At 31.6% G+C, this 21,612-nt stretch overlaps 1 protein-coding gene across 1 annotated transcript; it reads left to right on the top strand.

Annotated features, from left to right (window-relative positions):
• The first annotated feature begins 4,307 nt into the window (after nt 1–4,307).
• Nucleotides 4,308–12,832, top strand: LOC139844312 (biogenesis of lysosome-related organelles complex 1 subunit 1). The gene is made up of 5 exons (XM_071834535.1): nt 4,308–4,325; nt 10,753–10,883; nt 11,821–12,007; nt 12,096–12,301; nt 12,464–12,832. The coding sequence occupies exons 3-5, from the start codon at nt 11,860–11,862 to the stop codon at nt 12,551–12,553; spliced, it is 444 nt and encodes a 147-aa protein (XP_071690636.1). The 5' UTR covers nt 4,308–4,325; nt 10,753–10,883; nt 11,821–11,859; the 3' UTR covers nt 12,554–12,832.
• Nucleotides 12,833–21,612: the final 8,780 nt, after the last annotated feature.

Here is a 21,612-nt window from a genome sequence, read left to right as displayed (position 1 = left end):
AAACGTGGAATCGATTTGCATTCGGTCCGTTGCCCCCTATGTGACGAGGACATTGAATCTATAGAGCACTCGTTAATATTTTGCAACCTCTCAATGGACGTTTGGGCTCGAGTATATAGATGGTGGGGGTTGGGGAATTTTACTAACCTAAGCGTAAACGAAGCGTTTGTGGGAAATTGTAACGCAATTACATCCAACCTCGGTTCACGGATATGGCAAGCGGTAGAATGGACGACGGGTTATTTGATTTGGATGAACCGTAACAACAAAATCTTCAAGAACCTCTCGTGGAACGGTCCTCCGGCTCTAAACGAGATCCAAATTCTAAGTTTTGAATGGATTGCGAGGAGGGTCAAGGGCTTAAAAATCGATTGGCACGAATGGTTGGTAAACCCGCATAAGTTTCTTTCATAATTCTCAAGTTTACAGGTCCTGGTTAGTCTTGCTTTTGTTTTTGTGCCCTCTCTGCACTTAACAATAGCATGATTGGAATTCTATTTTTCCTGCAGTCCTCTTCAAAAATTCTGTTGTTTTGCTTATGCTGTTTTGGTTTTGTAATTTTTTTTTTCTCGCATTGTAGTTCTGCTGGTGATTACACACGATCACCTTAGCTGTATTTGTATTCTGGCTCTTTAATAAAAGTGTTTTGTTGCCTTTCAAAAAAAAAAATTTGGTCGAGGTGTACATTGATGATAAAGAGGAATCAGCGAATATGGTTTGGGTTTCGGAAGTCTCGGATGTGACGTCTTTATAGCGGGTCTTGTTTGAGGAGTTCGATCCTTCTTTGATTGCTTGTGTTAATCGATCAAGTAACCTTGAAGTTGTAAATGATCTTAATGTTGTTCGTGTAAATGTTTCGGAGGCAGAGCTGGGCATCGTTAACCGATCGGGTCAGATTTATCGTGACCATTATGGTACGTATAGGGCTGGTTCCGAACGACTTGTACCCCCTGTTAATGGCATTATATTTCATCAATCGGGTACCGAAGTGGAGACAGTGAACGTTGAGACTAACGGAATTCTGTTTGGGAGTTTGCATCGTCATGATAACTTGGGTGTTGATTTGAAACCTGCATCTACTTCAGTTTCTTCTCTGTTGGTTTCTAATGCGCAGTCCAATTTGAATGTACATTTGGACCCACCACGTGTGGTTTCGGTTACAAGAAATAAGTGTCATGTGGAGCCTGTTACTAAGTCCCCTGATGCTTTGAAACAAAATATTGTTAGGACAAAGTTTGTTTCTAATGGGACTGTGAAGGCTTCTAGTAATGAGACTTTTTTGCCAAATGATAGTGGTTTTGGATCATACGATCAGTGATATTCATTTTGGCTCTCGAAAGAAAGTAGTACACGATAACGGTTCGGCCATATCAGTGGTCCTTGTTTTGATTCAGCTAAATCATCAAATATAACGAATTTAAAGAAGTGTTCAACTAAGGCTTATAGGTGTGAGGCGTTGAGTGAAGCATCCATACATGAAACGTCTTCATCAAAATGTGTGGTGGTTGCTCCTACGGAGTCTCACAATTTTTCGACACCTAAATTGGTTAAGGGCAAGCTAATTGGTTCAAAACAATCTAGAAATGAAAGCCGAAGTTACAAAGAATTTTTTGAAGTCTTGACTAAGTATTCCGATCCACGTCAGAATAAAAAACACTCACAGTGAGAATGAAAGAAGGTTTGTTTGGAAGAATTTTTGTGTATTGTAGGTTCTTTTCGGAGAATTTAATGTGTCTTATTTTGTCTTTGGTCCCTTGAGTTTGTGGCGGTCATTTAGTAGTTTTTAGTTTAGTTTAGTGTTTAATTGGTTGGTTGTTTGATTGTGTTGCTTTGATATTTTTATGGTAGGCTCGATTGTAGATAGCGGTTAGGCTTTCATTTTTTAGTTACGAGGCTACGTTATCATGTTGTATCTTTGTTCGGATTGTTCATCCTTTGATGAATTATACTTTGTTTTATGGTATTCGTTATTCTAGCCAAAAAAAAAAAAAAAAAAAAAAAAACCTCTAAATTTGATGAACCCTCCTTCAATTTATTTGTTTCTTGCACCAACAACCAAAAGCAATTTTGTTTCCTTTTGTTTTGAACTTCAGGAAAAACAAAAACGATAAACCCATTTTTTTTAACCGCAAACCGAAAGAAAGCTTACGAAACAAAAAGTGACGGCTGGTTTCTTTTATTCACGTTTGTGCGTTAGACCAAAATGTATGAACAACTGACTCTTTTCCAAAAACTTAATTGTTATAGGCACATTATTTTTTAACCTACAAATAAATTACAGCCCATAATTAATTTAAGTCAATTAGCCCATTTAGTTTAATACTTTATTTGAACTAGAATAAGCTCGTTAAATAATTTGTGGGTTCTTTTTATTTTTATTTTCATTTTTTTTGAAAAGCAGATAAAATTTTTATTGATGATATAAAATACAATGTACAACATGCAGGATACTATATAGAATTACAATTCAATCTACAACCATATTGACTCAAAAAGTGTAAAAAAGACTTAAGGCTCAACTTGAAACCAAGCTGGCCTGTTACTAGCCACATTATCGAGATTCGATGACAAAGCAGGTCGTAACAGCCCATTTAAACCTTAAGTCCATGCACCTTATGAATCGAAAGACAAACAGAATGCTAGCAGAGGGCTTGATTTTTGATTTTTATTTTTGCAAACAGAATGCAAACAGAATGCCATGCACTTGAAACCAAGCTGGTTCTTTTTATTTTATTTATTTATTTTTATTTTTATTTTTTGATTTTTGATTTATTTATTTATTTTTGCTAAACAAACGATTACTATTAAAAGGCTAAATCATCACAAGATGAAGAAACCGAACAAGCATACAACGAATAGGCAGAGGGCTCGATACTAGGGAACGCGACCCTACCTGCTATCTAAACACGAGCCACACCACATTATGGAACAAAGCTAACAACTCTAGATGGTTAGTCGAGGTTGCATTAAAAGATAGACTCAAGCGGCTGTTTCGACTTGAAACAAATCTAGATGCTTGACACAACTTGCTGGGATAGGTCAAACTGCAACGACGTGTAGGAGTAGTCGAGAGATCCTTTTGGAAGAGCAATTGGCGATATGGAAACTTTGAATGTGTTGCTCCATTTGGTGACTATAAAATCAGGGAAAATCAGATTTATTGGCGCTGGCATGAGAGTAGCAGCGGAGTGTTTACAGCCAAAATCCTTTCTGACTTGATAAACTCATAAACATTGCATGCATGTTCCAATGCAGCCAAATCACTAAAAAATTGTTTTGGTTCTAAAAAGGTTGTGTTGGTTTAGTTTGCACGTCATAACACAAATCTATATTATTGTTTATATACAAGCCTATGTGGTCACAAACTTTAGCACTTAGACATCAACTATTATATATTGGTGATATATAATTATAACTTATAGTTCGAATATATAATTTAATTAAATATGATTTGATTAAATATAGTAATTGTTTAAGGGGCAAAATGATGTTAATGAACTATCGTCAATCTCATTGGTGAATGAATTCCTGAAAGATAAGCCAATATTCTCTATGCAACTCCCTGTTTTAATTATGTTAGCCCAAGCCGAAGTTGATGAAGTACAATGAGGATAGTTACATAAAGCAAGACTCCTCGAAGGACCATAAATGTTTTTGATAACCATGACCCACAAAGAGACGGATTCGGTGTAAAACCCACCACCACTTGTCGATCAAAGTTAAAATTTTGCATTTTAAGGAACTCAAGTTTAACCCACCTTTCCCGTATGGGAGAAGAAACTCCTCCCATTTTACCCATGAGATTTTTGATTTATTTCCCGACCCGCCCAACAAAAAAGAACGTCTTACACTCTCTAGTTTTTGTAACACATATGGCGGGGCACGGAAGAGTGAGAAAAAATGCAACGAGAGACTATTAAGAACCGTTTTAACAAGTGTCAAACGTCCACAAAATAACATCGCATGTGCTCTCAAATCCGAGAGTCTTATCTCTATTTTATTCACATCCTGTTGCCAATTAGCTAATCTGTATATTCTAGTCCCGATGGGGATGCCAAGGTATGTGAATGAAAACGAGCCAATATTACACCCAAATAGAACATTTGAAATACAACATTTAAACCCCTTACAACTTCGAATTCTTGAAAATAATCCCCGGATTTAAAAGGAAAAAGGTTAGGAACAACGTTTATCAGTTTATGTACCAGAAATAATGCTCGATGTATTAAGAGCTGTATTCAAAACCCCAAATTAACTACTACCAACAACCTAACATATATCCGAGTCCAAACCAAGCCCCGTCACACGATATAATTTTATGTAAAGTGTTATAATTCAGTAGTTTATAACTACCTTTGGCTTATTTACTAATTAGAGACTTATACATATAAGTAAGAAAAGAGAGAGAGTTTATATATATGAAATATATATCAAAGTGTGTTTTTGAAGGCTAACATAGAGGCCTTATTTATAGTGTAAAATATTACTATGCAAGCTATACAAAGTTGACTAAAATTTATCATCCATATGACTTTTTGTACTCATATTATAACACTCCCCCTTGGATGATCAATTTTATTAGAGTGCAACTAGTACTGTCTCATTAAAAACCTTGCTAAAGAAAAACCCAGTGGGATAAAAACTTTAGTCAAGGGAAAAAGAGTGCAGTATAGAGTTGACTCCCCCTCAAGTAGACATCGCTGAGTCGTCACATATTTTGAACTTGCTTCATGCTAATATTGTGAACGTGTGTTCTGAAAACAGCGATTGACAGTGCTTTGGTATAAAGATCAGCAGAGTTGTTGATTGAACGTATCTCATTTTAATCTGGTTGTCTTATATGAGAAGAACCTGAGGTTTTCATCTGAAAATTTATCATCTAAATCTTTTATGTACAAGTTTAGCCTCTGTGATTTGTCTACAGTCTCCTTCATGGCTTGCTTAAACCCTTGTTTCAATTCCTATTCCCTTTTAGTCATTTCTGAGCCTTACCAATATACCATTCTTTTCCATCAAACTTATGACCGTTAAGACCGTTTATAGCTTTAGCGCCTCGTCAGCATTTATGTTTTGTTCTGTCATTTTTGATACTCTTCTTTCATTTGTATTATGTAAGCTGTATTATCTTCATAGATAGTTGTTACGCTTTTATAGCGTTCTAGTCCACAAGAATCAATAATGATTTGTATCATTGATCTTAACTAAAATCATTCCCGAGTAGCTTCATGTAATGCAATCACTTCGGCATGATTTGATGATGTTGCAACAAGTGTTTGTTTTGAGAATGTCATGATATTGCGGTGCCTCCATTTAGGAATACATATCGAGTTTGAGATTTATCTTTATGAGGATTTGATGAATGACCTGCATATACATAGTCAACCAAATCTTGTTTTGAAACGTTAGAATAAAATAATTTTAAATCAGCAGTTTATCAAGGGTATCAAAATATGTGTTTATCCCATTCCAATGTCTTTTTGTAAGGGCATAGTTGAACCTTGTTAATAAATTAACTGTAAAAGAAATGTCAGGTCTTGTACAATTTGTAAGATACATAACAGCCCCAATTGCACTAATATATGGAACTTCTGATCCGTTAATATCTTCATGATCTTCACGGGGATGAAATGGATCAGTGTCAATATTGAGTGATCTAAAAACCAATTGGTTTTATCTTTAAAAAATGTTTTAAAATCTTTTCAGTATAAGTTGTTTGATGTACAAGTAGACCATTAGGCATATGCTCAATTTGCAATCCAAGGTAATACTTGGTTTTTTCAAGATCTTTTATTTCAAAATAATTCTTTAGAAGTTGAATAATTTCATAGATTTCTTTATCTATTCATATGATGTTAAGAATATTGACATAAACAACTACGATCACATATCCGAACATTGTTTTTATAAAACATACGTGCAAAATAAGTTTATATGTATACCCTTTTTTATCAAGTAATCACTTAATCAGTTATACTATTGTATCAACCCATATAAAAATCTTTGTGATTCAATGGAATACATTTCTTTGAGTTTTGCATTAGATGCTTATGATACCATAAACCCTTCAGGTATATTCATATATATCACCATCAAGTGATCCATACAGATAAGTAGTTATGACATCCATGAGATGCATTTAAGTAACTACCAGGTTGATTAAGTATCTAATAAGTAATTGTATCAATTAGAGGAGGATAAGTTTTCCTCATAATTCATTTCTGGTCTTTGTGGGAAATCTTGAGTTACAAGTCTAGTTTTGCCTTGTAACTTCATTTGCACATTTTTTTTTTTTTGGATAAAAATTCATTTATATCCCATACGTTTCACATCTTTAAAAGTGATAACGATTGATCCGAAAAATTTTCTTTTATTGAGCGATTCTAATTCAGCTCGTATTGCTCCTTTCCATTGAGCTCAATCATGTCCATTTTGTATATTCAATGACAGATTTTAGTTCCAGATCATCATCTTTATTCATGATGTCATTGTAAAATTATATGAAAATATCTCATAGAGATTTTAGTTTCATTTCGGTTCCATAATATTGCATAATTTATCGCAATTTTAGTATTTACATTTATCAATATCCTCTGCAGAAGGAATATTGATTTGTGGTTCTTCTTGAACACTTTCTCTTACCTCATTATCAGCTGATTTTCTTTTTCGAGGATTTTTATCTTCGGAACCAATTGATCTTCCACGTTTGATGCGTGGCAAAGACTCAACAGTGACATTATTGCCAGCTTTTGGAATTTCAGTTCGAGCTGGAGCATTTATCGCTGGTATATATGATTTAGTCACTTTTTTATATCTGTAAATGCATAAAGTAATTAATTTGCAAGTTCTTGCATATGCATTATTTTTGAACTTTCGTTTCACATTCTTTTGTGCGAGTTCAATATACCTTAATTGATGTTCACATCATGAAGCATCATTTTATTTTTTATTTTTATTTCTCCCCCTAATCTAAGGAACAATGTTTTATTAAAATGACAATCAGCAAAACGTGCTGTAAAAACATCACCCATCATGGGTTCAATATATCTTATGATTGAAGATGTTTTATATCCAAAATATATTATCATCTTTCTTTGAAGAACCATTTTATTATGTTGTGGTGATACAATTGGAACATACACTGCACAACCAATGTTTTAAGGTAGAAAATATTTGGCTCTTGGCCAAAATCAAGTATTAAGTAAAAATATTTACGACTTCCACATGGTATAATGCGAATTAATGTCGCAGCATGTAAATTTACATGTCCACATATAAATATTGAGAGATTTGTACTCATTATCAATTGTCTAGTTATTAGCTGTAAGCGTTTATCTATTGATTCAGCTAAACCAATTTTGTGTATGCACATGAGCAACTGGATGTTCAACAACAATCCCTGTAGATATATAATGATCATTAAATGCTTGAGATGTTAACTCACCAGCATTATCAAGTCTCATCCTTTTAATGGTGTAATCAGAATAATGTGTTCTCAATTTAATAATTTGTGCAAGAAACTTTGCAAATGCCATATTACGGCTTGATAACATACAAATATGAGACCATCCGCTAGATGCGTCTATTAGAACCATGAAATATCAAAATGGTTCACATGATGGATGAATTGGTTCATATATCTTACCTTGAATTCTTTCAAGAAACATTTGTGATTCTTTTTCACAATATACTTTTCATTAATCACCATATGTGCTTTCCATTAATCACCATATGTTTTTTTTTTTATAAATCACCATATGTGTTTTTTTTTTTTTTTTTTCATATATCCTTTTCACCATATACGCTTTTAATCATATGCGCTGTGTTTTTCACCATATGCGCTTTTAATCATATGCGATTTTCATCATATGCGTTGTGCTTTTCATCATATTCGCTTTTTATCATATGCGCTTATCATATGCGATGCGCTTTTTATCATATGCGCTTTTTTATGTGAATAGTAAATTAATTAATTTCGTTTTACTATTCATATGAATTAATTTAGATTTACTATTTTGTTAATTGAGTAATATATATATACATCATATACTTGTGACTCCGAAGGCTCAAATGAATTTGACCATATAGTTATACGTTGTACCTTGCACATTAATTTTCAGTAGAAGCTTTAGATGCATATTATTTTCAGTAGAAGCTTTAGATGCACTTTTTTTTTAATCACCAAATACCACAAACACTTTGTTTGCGTTTGTTCATAGTCATCAATGAAAACCATTTTCTTTAATTTTATTTTATACAATAAAATTAACGCATCATTATTCTTTTCAAAAACAATAATCTATTGTTATTGTTCACTTGTGCCATGTTTAACAACAAAAGTCAACAACCTCTGTCTTGTTTGTTGTGGCAACCAAAAACAACCTTTGCTTTTGTTACCGAGAATCCAAGACCAAAAAACAATTAATTTTTAATTAATCTTTTATCAAAACCATAAATAATTTTATTGATCTACGTTGATATGGCCATAAAGAATTGACGGCTGACCTACTTTTGTAAGTGTATTTCGGCTATCATCCCGAAAACGCACAACGACCTTTTTTTTTATGAACTATTTGTTTCATATCTAGCTTAGGCAATTATTGTGAACATTTGGTCCCTATAAGAGCATTTATTTTTTAGACTTTTAGTTGATTTGTACTTGTCACAATTAGGGATAGCACCCGCGGGTCGTGGATGCGGATCCATTGGATCCATCATCCGTACCCGCGGATTTTTTTTTAAGAGACATCCAATTGAACCCTTGTTCGTTGAAACAATTTGACTATATTTTTACTCCCCATTATTAAACGGGCCATTTTGATGCACACTCTTAAAAAAATAATTTGTTTTTTAAGTTTTATTATTCAACCTCCTTTTTTCAACGGTCACGTTTTTATCAAAATATTTGACAAGTTTGGAAAAAAGTTTTTTATTGATTATCATCAAAAGTTTTCTATTGTCACTCTACTGGATGGAATTATGGCATACAACCAAAATTGCAACCCAACACTACATAAGAACAAAAAGGTTATTTTTAATTAACATATGTATATGTGTTAAACTCGGAATAATAATAACTTATTTTAGAAAAATTAACATAAGACATGTTGAAACATTTTTGTCACATTTAGCTCATCAAGTCTAATACTTATCATTGATAGATTTTATCACGTCTAGGAGATGTTTACTTTTTTCTTGTATTAAGTCCTACTTTCATTTACCTTTGTTTGGAAAAAAGTTTTTTTTTTACTTTGCTTTCCCCCTTTCTGTAAAACTCATTTAAACACTTTCTTTGTTTTTTTTTTTTAAAAAAAAACTTCCTTTTTTTTTACGTTACCCGTAAATTATAAATATATAAAAAAAAACTTTTTGTTTAAATTTTATTCTAGTTTTTTAAAAAAAAGGCCACTTGACCAATTTTTTAATTCTTTCACAACACCTGATATCGTGATCGTGACCTTTCACCAAAGCAAGAGATATTCTTGATAAACTAAACACGGACTCGTGTTTGAAATTGTCGGCCACAAAAAAAATTCATTTGATAAAAGTATATATTTTTTTTAGTTATAGAAGGAGACCACTTCATTTTCAATACTTCACTTTTGACAAAAAAAACTATTCCATTTTACCATCCCCTTTTTTTTTCTTACTTTAACTTTTAAGATATACTTTTAATAAAAATACAAACTACTTTTTCTTATTTTAACTTTTAAGATTTACTTTTAATAAAAATACAAACTACTTTTTGTATTTTAACTTTTAAGATTTACTTTTAATAAAAGTACAAACTACTTTTTCTTATTTTAACTTTTAAGATTTACTTTTAATAAAAATACAAACTATTTTTTTATTTTAACTTTTAAAATTATAAATTTAAGAATAAACATTAGTATGCATGAAATAAATAATGATTAATTGCATAAGTAATCATAAATGTTAGATAACATATAAAGACCCCGTCGTATTCGTATTGATCGGAATTAATCTCGACCCATGGTACCGTGTTGTCAAATGACGTGTTGCGTACATAAAGTACCGTGTTGTCAAATGACGTGTTGCGTACAATCATGAGGTCTTATTAACATAAATATAAATGTTAGTGAAGTTAATAAGAGTTAGATTACAGAAAATATAATTCAAGTGGTATAACCGACCATATATAACTTAAATAACATAAATATAAATGTTAGTGAAGTTAGTAAAAGTTAGATTACAGAAATATAATTCAGGTGGTATAACCGACCATATATAACTTAAATAACATAAATATAAATGTTAGTAGTCCAAAATTTGATATATTCGAGTCTGAAAATTATTAATACTTTCATACCTTGATTAGTGACTCGTGATCGTTTGAGATATCCTTTGATTACACTAAGCTCATCGTGCTGATAACGTGTTATAATTCAGTAGTTTATAACTACCTTTGGCTTATTTACTAATTAGAGACTTATACATATAAGTAAGAAAAGAGAGAGAGTTTATATATATGAAATATATATCAAAGTGTGTTTTTGAAGGCTAACATAGAGACCTTATTTATAGTGTAAAATATTACTATGCAAGCTATACAAAGTTGACTAAAATTTATCATCCATATGACTTTTTGTACTCATATTATAACATAAAGTACGTATTATTTACTCTTGATTTAATTTTAATTAATAATAATAATTTAACAAAATATAAGAAAGTTACCAAATTTATTTATTTTATTATGGGTACAACAATTGTTTTATCGGTACAAAACTCAAGACGTTCGATTTGTGCAACTCCAGCCCAAAATCAAAATCTCAAAAGTATCAACGGCGAGATTCGCCGTCTCTTGCTTCACCACCGCTCCAGCATGACTGTTTCCGGCGTCGCCGCCGCCATTGTTTGATAAGGTAAATATCTAACCCCCTCCAACTACACTCTCAATTCCATCTATATCTCTAATAACTGATTAATTTCGTCGATTAACTATGGTTAGCATCCTATTAATTGCGTCGATTAATTATGATTAGAACCTTTTTAATTTCGTGTCACACTTTCATCTATCCCAATTTTATTATTATTAATTTTCTTTGTAGTCTAAGTTTCACAATTTGTATGATATTTCGGTTAGCTGTGTCAGTTTAATTGATACTGATGTAGAACTCATTTGTATCTACTCTTTTTTCTTATGAATATATTGTGAATTTCATCTTTTTGTTGAATCAAATGTTTCAGTTTCGTTAACAAATTTAAACTGTTGAATACATTATCAAGTGGATTGTGTTTATGATAGCTTCCAACATGTTCACTAGTATACCTTGATATCATAAAAGGTTGTTCTAAAGCTCTAATTATAATTCATTCCAATTGTGATTATAAAGTCAGTGTAATCCAATCATAAGACCCGATGCTGCATAAAAAATATGAAAAACCCGTAAAATATTCTCCATATGCGATACACTTCTATCAGTAGTGATTACCACATCGTCGGCATAAAAGAGATGAGAAATATTAATATCAGATTGCCCGATCCTCGTATCCCTAATAAGGCCCAAGTCAACTGCATTTTTCAAAAAGGTTGTATTTAGGCTCTAGCTTAAATTAGTTTGAGATTATTTTTTGGCTTTGGATCATTTGAGTTCTTTCTAGTTCAACGTTTAACATAATATTCCTTTAAAGGAGTTTTGTATTATCATATATCAGGGTATTATTGGTCGTATTTATAAGTGTATAGATATCTAGCTCAGGTTGGTTAAGTAGTGCTGAATTTCAACACACTTTTTGTAAGTTATAAGCATTTGAGTTCGATTGAAGACATTATCTTTTGACTTCTTTTTTTACTGGCAGGATTTAGTTTTAATAACTCAAGATATATTAATTGTAACAATGAGTTCACCGATGCGAACGCCAGCACGTGCTCGTTCATTTCAAGAGAATAGTCGACTGGATGTTCAATCGGGAAGTTTAGAATCTTCATTACTCCAGCTTATTAATGATCATCAAATGGCCGGTGTCCGACTTCGAGAACAGACAGGTAAAATATAGTCGTTAGTTACGTTTAAAACTTGTGTTTCAACGGAACTTGATTTATACTGTAGTTGTTTAATTTGCAATTTACACAGAGAAATCGAAGAAAGAGGCAATAAAGAGTGCTTCTCGTGTATCGGATTTGTTAGTGGAAACTGTTAATGGAGGAGTTGAAGAGTGTTTCGTTAATGAGAAACGAATAGAAGTTGAAATTCGAGCATTGAAAGCTACGGTTATGCGATTTGCAAAGCAGACTGATCAGTGGCTTGCTACAACTCATGCTATTAATAATGCCATCAAGGTTAGCTTTTCATCTTCGTTTTATCACCTTATTTGTGCTCATTTACAAGTTACAACTTGTATATTGCCTTAATTCATATATATGATTAGTGTGTTTAAGTATCTCATATAGACAAATATATATAGAAGTTTAATATGGGTTTATTTTTGGTTTAATTAACAGGAAATAGGAGACTTTGAGAATTGGATGAAGACAATGGAATTAGATTGTAAAAGCATTACTGCAGCCATCTCCAACATTCATAAGTCATGATAAATTAATTAGACTATGTTATCCTTATCCCATTTTCTTCCATTTATTATCCATTATAAAATTATAAAATTTGGATTTATCATCACATCATGATGAAAATAAGAACTGTTATGTATATAGAACTGCCAGGTAGCTACAATTGTTATTACACCTAAAGAATATGGTTTTGTAGTTGAAAGTTAGAAGTGTCAAAAAGGGCTGGTTACAAGTAACTGCCTAAGATCAACTGACCCAATTTCCAAATAATTAATGTAAATCGGGGGTTGAAAATGGGCGGGTCTGGTTGGGCTGACTTACTTGTGCTCCAAACTGTACTAAAGAATGTAATGATATCTCATTATAATGTTTTGTTCCTTTTTAGGTCATGATAATAATCAGAAGATACACAGGTTAATGATTAACAAAATTATTTTCAGTTGAAGTAAAAACTACCTGAAGGATTGTTAATAAGCTGATGAACATTTCTTGAGAATTTTGTAGGTCTGCTTATGGTATTTTGGTAACACAATAAGCTGATAATTAGATAACTCAAAAACGGGTAGGCTATACTTGGGGAGGGGAGAATTGTTATTCAAGTATACGTGTCTTAACCGGGTTATCCGTGATCATATCAAGATATGCTGATAGTGAGGTTTGAACCTAAAACCCGTATGAGGATATTGGAACTCCAAGTTCATCAATTAGGAAATTCTAGTAATAAATTTTTTTTTTATCAATATTTGACTTGAAATAAATGTCGTGATTATCAAGATTATTAACAATTTTCTAATATAATCATTTTTTGGCCCTAAAAAAAAAAAAATTATTAACATTTTATTGGTAGTTTAGACCATTTGTATCGATCAAAAGAGACGACGTCTTTTGCTGAGGTGGATCCGAAAAACACCACACCCACCCGTATCCATGTGTTACTTTAGGCGTTTCTTGCCTCTGCGTTTCATTCCAACACAACAAGAAACACCCGTTTCTTGTTTTTATTATTATTTTAAAATAATATTTTTACCCCTTTTAATACTTAACCTAATTATATTTTAACACATCATCACAATACTCCTAACTAACACCAAAAAGAAAACACCACCACTACTCCACTCAAAAAAGAAGCACGTCCTACTTATCCAGAAAATGCAAAAAGACAATTGACACAAGCAAGAAAAACGCCTTAACAAGTGCTCGTAGTCCATTTCTATCATTTTCAATGTGCTCAAAATATAATATGCTCATTTATAGAATACTTAATTAGTGAGATGGTGTGTATATATATATATATATATATATATATATATATATATATATATATATATATATATATATATATATATATATATATATATATATATATATATATATATATATATATATATATATATATATATATATGGGCAGGATCAATGGAGAAGTAACCAATCGGGGGAAGCAAGAGGAAGCAAATTTTTTTTCCTCGTTTTTTTTGAATTTTTTTTCCCGGCATCAAGATCACACGAAAATATGAACATTTAGAAAAGAAACTTTGTGATGAATGTTATTATTTAGGCGGGAAAACGATTGACAAAAATAACATTCAAGATAATATTGTTCGCGAAGAATGTGAACGTTTTTTTTTACCATGTTTTGTGAATTAAAACTTAGCCCGATTTAGAGTTTAGGGTTTAGGGTTTGGTGTTTTGGGTTTATTCCATAAACCCAAAACACCATACCCTAAACCCTAAACCCTAAACTCTAAACTCTAAACCGTTCGTGTTAAAAACTCAATCTAAATCCTAAATCTAAACCCTAAACCCTAAATTTCTAATCCCTAATATCTAAACCTATAAACCCTAATATCTAAACCCTAATATCTAAAACCTCAACATACGCTCGAAAAACACGATAATTGTTATATATTACTTCTTCGAGCGTTTTCCCTTCAAAATAAAAATATTTATCACAAAGTGTCTTTATTAAATGTTCATATTTTCATCCAATCTATAATGTTCGTGAACAAAGTTTTTTCAAAAAACGAAAAAAAAAATTTGCTTCCCTCCGCTTCCCCCCGATTGGTTACTTCCCCCTTGATCCTACCACTATATATATATATATATATATATATATATATATATATATATATATATATAGTAGAAGGATCAAATGAGAACTTTTTTAGTGTGAGAACCCTGAGAACTCAAAAATATACTGAAATTCGAGCAAAAAAAGTGGCGGGCGAGCATAAACAACGAATTCGAGCAAAAATGGGGAAATTCGAGCAAAAAAAAGGCGTACAAAAAATTTGGTAGTCTAACAAAAAAAAAGCGGACGAACAAAAATGTGTTCTACATTTTCGAAATTCGAACAAAAAAATGTAGAACACATGATAATCGAACAAAAATGTGTTCTACATTTTTGAAATTCGAGAAAAAAATGCAGGCGAACAAAAAATTGATAGTCGAAAAAAAAGGCGGGTGAACAAAAATGTGTTCTACATTTTTGATAGTCGAACAAAAAAATGTAGAACACAGCAGTAGTCGAACAAAAATGTGTTCTACATTTTTTAAAATCGAATTTTTTTTTTGCTCGACTATAATTTTTTGTTCATCCGTGTTTTTTATTTTTTCTTGAACTTCCTTTTTTTTTCGCCCGTGTCATTTTTGCTCGAATTTTAGTGTATTTTGAATGTTTTTAGAGTTCCCAGAGTTCTCACAATAAAAAAGTTCTCACTGGATCCTCTCCTTATATATATATATATATATATATATATATATATATATATATATATATATATATATATATATATATATATATTGTAACGACCCTACTTTTTCCGTTATCTTTTACCGTTAATTATTTAACGACCGTTAATTGTTATTCGTTCCACGTCATTTCTATGATCTATATTATTATTTTAGTAATAATATATTAATTATTATGTGTTATATGAATATTTGTATTCATATTTCAAGTTATACGTTTCTACGTGTCGCGGATTTCTATCCGGCGAATCTTTTCGGTTTTCAAACCAACGGGCAATCTTTTGGGATTATTTAGTCCTAATTATTTTAAATATGATATTTTAATGTCATATGTTTATATTTAGTGTTTATATATTTTATTCGTAGCGTATTTGTTATCTCTCCGAAAAATCAATCGCGTAGCGGTGTTTTCGCGTTTTGGGCTTCGTTCGGACATTCGGGCCACAATTTATTGAGCATTTATCAAATTTGGCCCACTAAGGGGCCCACCCTACCAAAATTTCGGCCAACACATCCATGGGGAGGGGTGTTTGGTGCATTTTGGCTAAACTTGAGGCATTAGATGATAATACCTCACTACTTCCCTCATTTTTAAACCTAATCATTTTTTTTCTCATCTTCTCCTCCCCTCTCCCATCCTTAGCCATCACCTACACCACCACTTCTCATCATCATCTTCATTCAATTATAGCTTGGATCAAAGGGCTTCTTGTATAATCGGATTCTACTCTTCGTTCTCTACGCGACTACATCTTTTGATTCTTGATTAGGGTATAAACCCTAACCCTAGATTTTTAATTTTTCTTATATTTTCTGTATTTTAATTTTATATTGATAGTATGATGATTACATGTTATTGTATTGATGATTGTATGCGTAGAAATGCTCAAATATATATGTTTTCGGTTTGATTGAATTGGGACAGCAGCATTTTCGTTCATTTCTGATTATTTAACTGATATAAAAGTGAAATTAAAGTATCTATATGAGTTCCTCTCATCAAGACATTAATTTTAGACTCCGGATTCATGTCATTTCGATTCCCGGAGCTTAAGATATGATTAAAATGGTGTTATGTGGAGATTAAACTATGAAAACGAATTGAACCAGGTTTGGTCCGACTTTGTGACCATTTTAGAGTACTTAGGGTGTACTAGTGTGTTAGGATTGATGATGGGATGAACTTTCATGTTCGGGTCATCGAAATCCGAGCCACGGATCACCCGTTATAACTAAAACACGTTTTTGAGCGGATTAAAGGTCCAAACTGATTAAGAGCTGTAAGTCACGACTTGGTGACTGTTCTTGGGATGTTCTTGAGCACACTAATGTGTCGGATGAGTTGGTTAGGCGAAGATATATATAAGGCTCGCCGAAAACTGATTCCCGGGGCTCAAGCTATGACCCGATGAACTTTTGATTAAAACTTATGGTTATTAAATAAAACTTATGATATAAATAATGATTTTCATTATTATTAAATTACTTATGGTATAAAAAGTAATTATTATAATTTAAGACTTATGATATATATTTATTATATCATTTAATTATTACTTATGATTTAATTAAACTTATGATTAATAATACTTTTATTATTAATGGAAAATACTTATGATAAGTATTAAACTTATATTATGAAATTATTATAATAAGACTTATAATAAGGATTAATTAATTATTTAATTATTATAAGGCTTAGTTATTATTTAATTATTAAATACTTATGATTTAATACTTATAATTAGAAACTTATGATATGATTAATAATTCATTATTAATTAATAATACTTACGATATGATTTAAAATTTATTATTAATTAATAATACTTATATTATGACTAATATTTAATTAATTAATTAAATACTTATGTTATATTAAATATATTATTTAAACTTATGTTAACTTTAATAATTCATTTTAATTTAATTAAACTTATGTTATGACATAATTATACATATTTAACTTTAATTAACATTATAACTTATATTATTATTATAACTTATACTTTTAAAATTAATGTTGACTATGTTTGACCGAGGTTGACTTTTGAGTTGACTTTCGGTTGACTTTGACTTTCAGTTGACTTTTGTTGACTTTCTAAATAAGGAAACTTTCCTAACTTAAAACTTTCTAAAAATAGAAACTTTCTAAATTTGGAAACTTTTCAAAAATAGAAACTTTCCAAAAATAGAAACTTTCCAAAAATAGAAACTTTCCAAAAATGGAAACCTGCTAAAAATAGAAACTTTCTAAAAATAGAAAGTGTGTGTCCGTACGCTGTTCCGATCAAACTGATGCATGTTGAGTATTGTTCTATGTCTACTTGCAACATGTACAATAGCTATCATACTAAGACTTGACCTAAGTTAGTTATTTATATCGACCTGCTTTATTTATAGGTCGGCGTTGTGATCATTCCTGATCATTTTACTTCGTTTGCTGTTCGCTTATTTGTGTGGTTTCTTCATTTGCTATTAAGGTGAGTTATAGTCCCATTTTTCTATTTTAAATCTTTTGGGATGAGAATACATGCAATTTATTTCATATTTTGGACAAGTGGAAGTTGGTTTAAATTAATCATTGTGAGTCGAACAAAAATATTCTCTAATCTGGTAATTGTAATCACTGGTTTCTACTGGTGAACGTGAATCCTATGGATAGATCTATCGGGTTTGACAACCCCATTTCGAGCTAGTCGCGCTAGCAATTTATAATCGGAATGTTTAGTACTTCGTATTTAGTTGAAGATACACTTGTTCGGTGTATATTATTTATTGTGTTTGACAAGGGTAAATAAATGGTTAAGTGGTTACCAGGTGGCTTACGAAAAATGGAATAATATTTTTATATGTTTTCTAGCATATAATTTTGTGGTCCAAAAAGGGATTTTTATGTTTTCAAACATAAATTTTTATGGTTTAAATTAAATATTGTTTGCAATATTAAACCTATAATTCACTCAATATTTTTGTTGACAGTTACTCGCATGTTTTATTCTCAGGTTTATGATTGAATGTTTCCGCTGTGCTTAGAGAGTCTGCATATTTATGATGGCAGCTTTTGTTAAACAATAACTTGCATTCTATTTTGATACATTTAATAGTGGATGTTGTTGACTTTGTTTTGGTCAACTTTTGGTTAAGTAATAATGTATGGTTTTTCTAAACTTACATATTTTGGTAGATTTCCTTTATAGAAAATCATTTTTAAACAAAGAATGCAAGGTTATTTATTAAATTCATATAGAGTTATGATCAAGCTGTGGGACAAAGATAACGATGGTCGTCAAGTGTACTTTGACGGGTCGTTAAATATATATATATATATATATATATATATATATATATATATATATATATATATATATAGTGGTAGGATCAAGGGGGAAGTAACCAATCGGGGGGAAACGGGGGGAAGCAATTTTTTTTTTCGTTTTTTGAAAAAACTTTGTTCACGAACATTATAGATTGGATGAAAATATAAACATTTAATAAAGACACTTTGTGATAAATGTTTTTATTTTGGCGGGAAAACGCTCGAAGAAGTAATATATAACAATTATCGTGTTTTTCGAGCGTATGTTGAGGTTTTAGATATTAGGGTTTAGATTTTAGGGTTTAGATATTAGGGTTTAGATTTTAGGGTTTAGATATTAGGGTTTATAGGGTTTAGATATTAGGGTTTAGAAATTTAGGGTTTAGGGTTTAGATTTAGGATTTAGATTGAGTTTTTAACACGAACGGTTTAGAGTTTAGGGTTTAGTGTTTAGGGTTTAAGGTTTGTTGTTTTGGGTTTATGGAATAAACCCAAAACACCAAACCCTAAACCCTATACTCTAAATCGGGCTAAATTCTTCACAAAATATGAAGAAAAAAGACATTTACATTCTTCACGAACAATATTATCTTGAATGTTATTTTTGTCGATCGTTTTACCGCCTAAATAATGACATTCATCACGAAGTGTCTTTTCTAAATGTTCATATTTTCGTGTGATATTGATGCCGGAAAAAAATTCCAAAAAAACGAAAAAACAAAATTGCTTCCCCCCGTTTCCCCCCGATTGGTTACTTCCCCATTGATCCTGCCCCTATATATATATATATATATATATATATATATATATATATATATATATATATATATATATATATATATATATATATATATATATATATATATATATATATATGTGACGACCCTCCAAAATCGTCATTGATGGCGCCGTCAACTTAGGTCCCGTTACGCGGTCATAAGTATTTAAAACAAAGTTTGACCAAAATATATCGCATTCATTTCAAATGTAAGGGTGTTTTAAGGTTTACAACAGTAGTTCAACGACTAGTTACGTTACAACGTTTTAAGAACAAATGAAACCTATGCGACACAATTTAAAGTAAAGTCAAAAGACGCTCCATGTATACATGTATACTCGACATCCAAGCAAGTTTCAAAATAGTGTGCGGAAGCATGTATCACTTAGCGTTCAAGGACCTGAAAGAAACATAGAAATATTTGTCAACGAAAACGTTGGTGAAATCATAGGTTTAGTAAGTATGTATATTGAACCACAAGATTTAACGTTGAAATAATAGTAAACCATTCTAAAAGTTGTTGTTTGTATCACGAGCACCCAATTATCAAGGCTTAACTGTATACAAACCTCGGTATCATAGTGTTAGAACTACACTATACTCAAAATTACATTTCATCCACTAACGGTAGCTAACCGCCCGAATGAGGGTTCGTCAAACTCGTATGGATCCACACAACATAAGTTCTCGCTTACACCCTACAAGTGTAATTAATGATAATTGAATTGAGGCTTTTTGTTCTAACTCGTACGTAGAATATTTTTTTTCGTACTTATGTTCACTTTGTAAAACGAAACGCTTATGTTTTCTCATCCCAAGTATGAGTGTAAAAGAGTAAAAGTGGGATTATGATCTCACCTTGAGTGCACGAGTAAAAAGGTACTTCACAAGTAAAAGTGTGCAAGAACGAATGCTAGTCTTGACCTAAACAAGTAGGTTGTATCAATATCGGTAAAATACGAGGTCGGTTAAAGTTGTTCAATTAGTCCTATGGCTTGTTACGACTCGATTATATAGCATATGAGTCAAGTTGTCAAGTTTCATGCAAGATATAAGTACAAGAGGGAGGTTATAATGATTAAAAAAAGTATCGGTTAAATTTGACCGAAATTCAAACTTGGTCAAAGTCAACTCAAAAGTCGATGGGTCCGGGTCGGGTAACGAACAATTTTCTACACTTTATAATCATATATAAGTATGTTGGAACAAGTTTCATGTTAATCGGACATGTATAGCATAGCGGGAATTAAACGGTGTGACAAAAGTTAATACAAAACAGGAAGTGCTGATGGAGTCATGGTCGCGCCGCGCCAAGGGTTGGCCGCGCCGCGCCACCTCAGTTTACCAGATATCTCACAACTTGGAAAAAGGCTGACTTCGAATTACTCATGGAGCCGCGCCACGTGGCCATTTGGCGCGCAGCGGGAAAGCACCTGGGCAGACTTCTTTGGTTGTTGCAAAACATGAATCCTAAATAAAACCCTAAACACACAATAAATGCTCAAGCAACTCAGAAAACACATATGATACATCATTTGGTAATACTTATAACACCTAGTTCAACCAATACATTGACAACAATCATTCCAAACATTTATTACACCAAAATCCATCATTAATGTTCAACATAATTACTCCAAGTTCATTAAATGCATTTCATGATTCGGGAACCTAATTTACATATACGATATGTCGTTTCAAAGGTAGTTAAACATACATTGCAACTAAACACTTACCAACAACATTTCATAGCATTCAATGTATTAAAAGTTCATATTTAAGTCTATCAACCCCTAACCAAAAATCACAAAATCAATAATCATGTTAGTGAAGTTTTCCAAGTCAACCTACACATCAAATTAAAACTAATGATGCTAGTAACACATTTAATGCGTGCACTTTAGCATTTAACAATATTTAATCAACCAAAATTCAAGATTACACTAGTCACTTTTCAAGTTCAAGCTAGTTACACAAAAATGACAAGAACGAGCAAAAAAATCGCATATTCATGTTAGACTCGAGCCATAGACACTAATTAACACTTTTATAAGTCAAGAACACCAAGACCAAGAAATCTAGAGTTTTAGAAAAGTTACCCACTAGAGATGAAATTTGTATGGAATTGAAGAGGAAGATGCAAGGATTCCAGATATGTAATTTGTTTTAATGTTAGCTTCCTTGAAATGATTTAGATGATGATTCTTTGATTATGAAGATTTGGAGAGAAAATGGA

This window comes from Rutidosis leptorrhynchoides, chromosome 4 (genome assembly GCF_046630445.1).
Source record: "Rutidosis leptorrhynchoides isolate AG116_Rl617_1_P2 chromosome 4, CSIRO_AGI_Rlap_v1, whole genome shotgun sequence".
Classification (NCBI taxonomy): Eukaryota; Viridiplantae; Streptophyta; class Magnoliopsida; order Asterales; family Asteraceae; genus Rutidosis; species Rutidosis leptorrhynchoides.
Note: the sequence above shows the minus strand (reverse complement) of the source record. Positions and strands in the feature narration are given on the sequence as shown.

Coding starts and splice junctions, on each gene's coding strand:
- LOC139844312 (XM_071834535.1), top strand. CDS start 11,860: ATGAGTTCACCGATGCGAACGCCAGCACGTGCTCGTTCATTTCAAGAG. Junction 12,008..12,095: donor CCGACTTCGAGAACAGACAG/GTAAAATATAGT, acceptor CAATTTACACAG/AGAAATCGAAGAAAGAGGCA. Junction 12,302..12,463: donor CTATTAATAATGCCATCAAG/GTTAGCTTTTCA, acceptor TTTAATTAACAG/GAAATAGGAGACTTTGAGAA.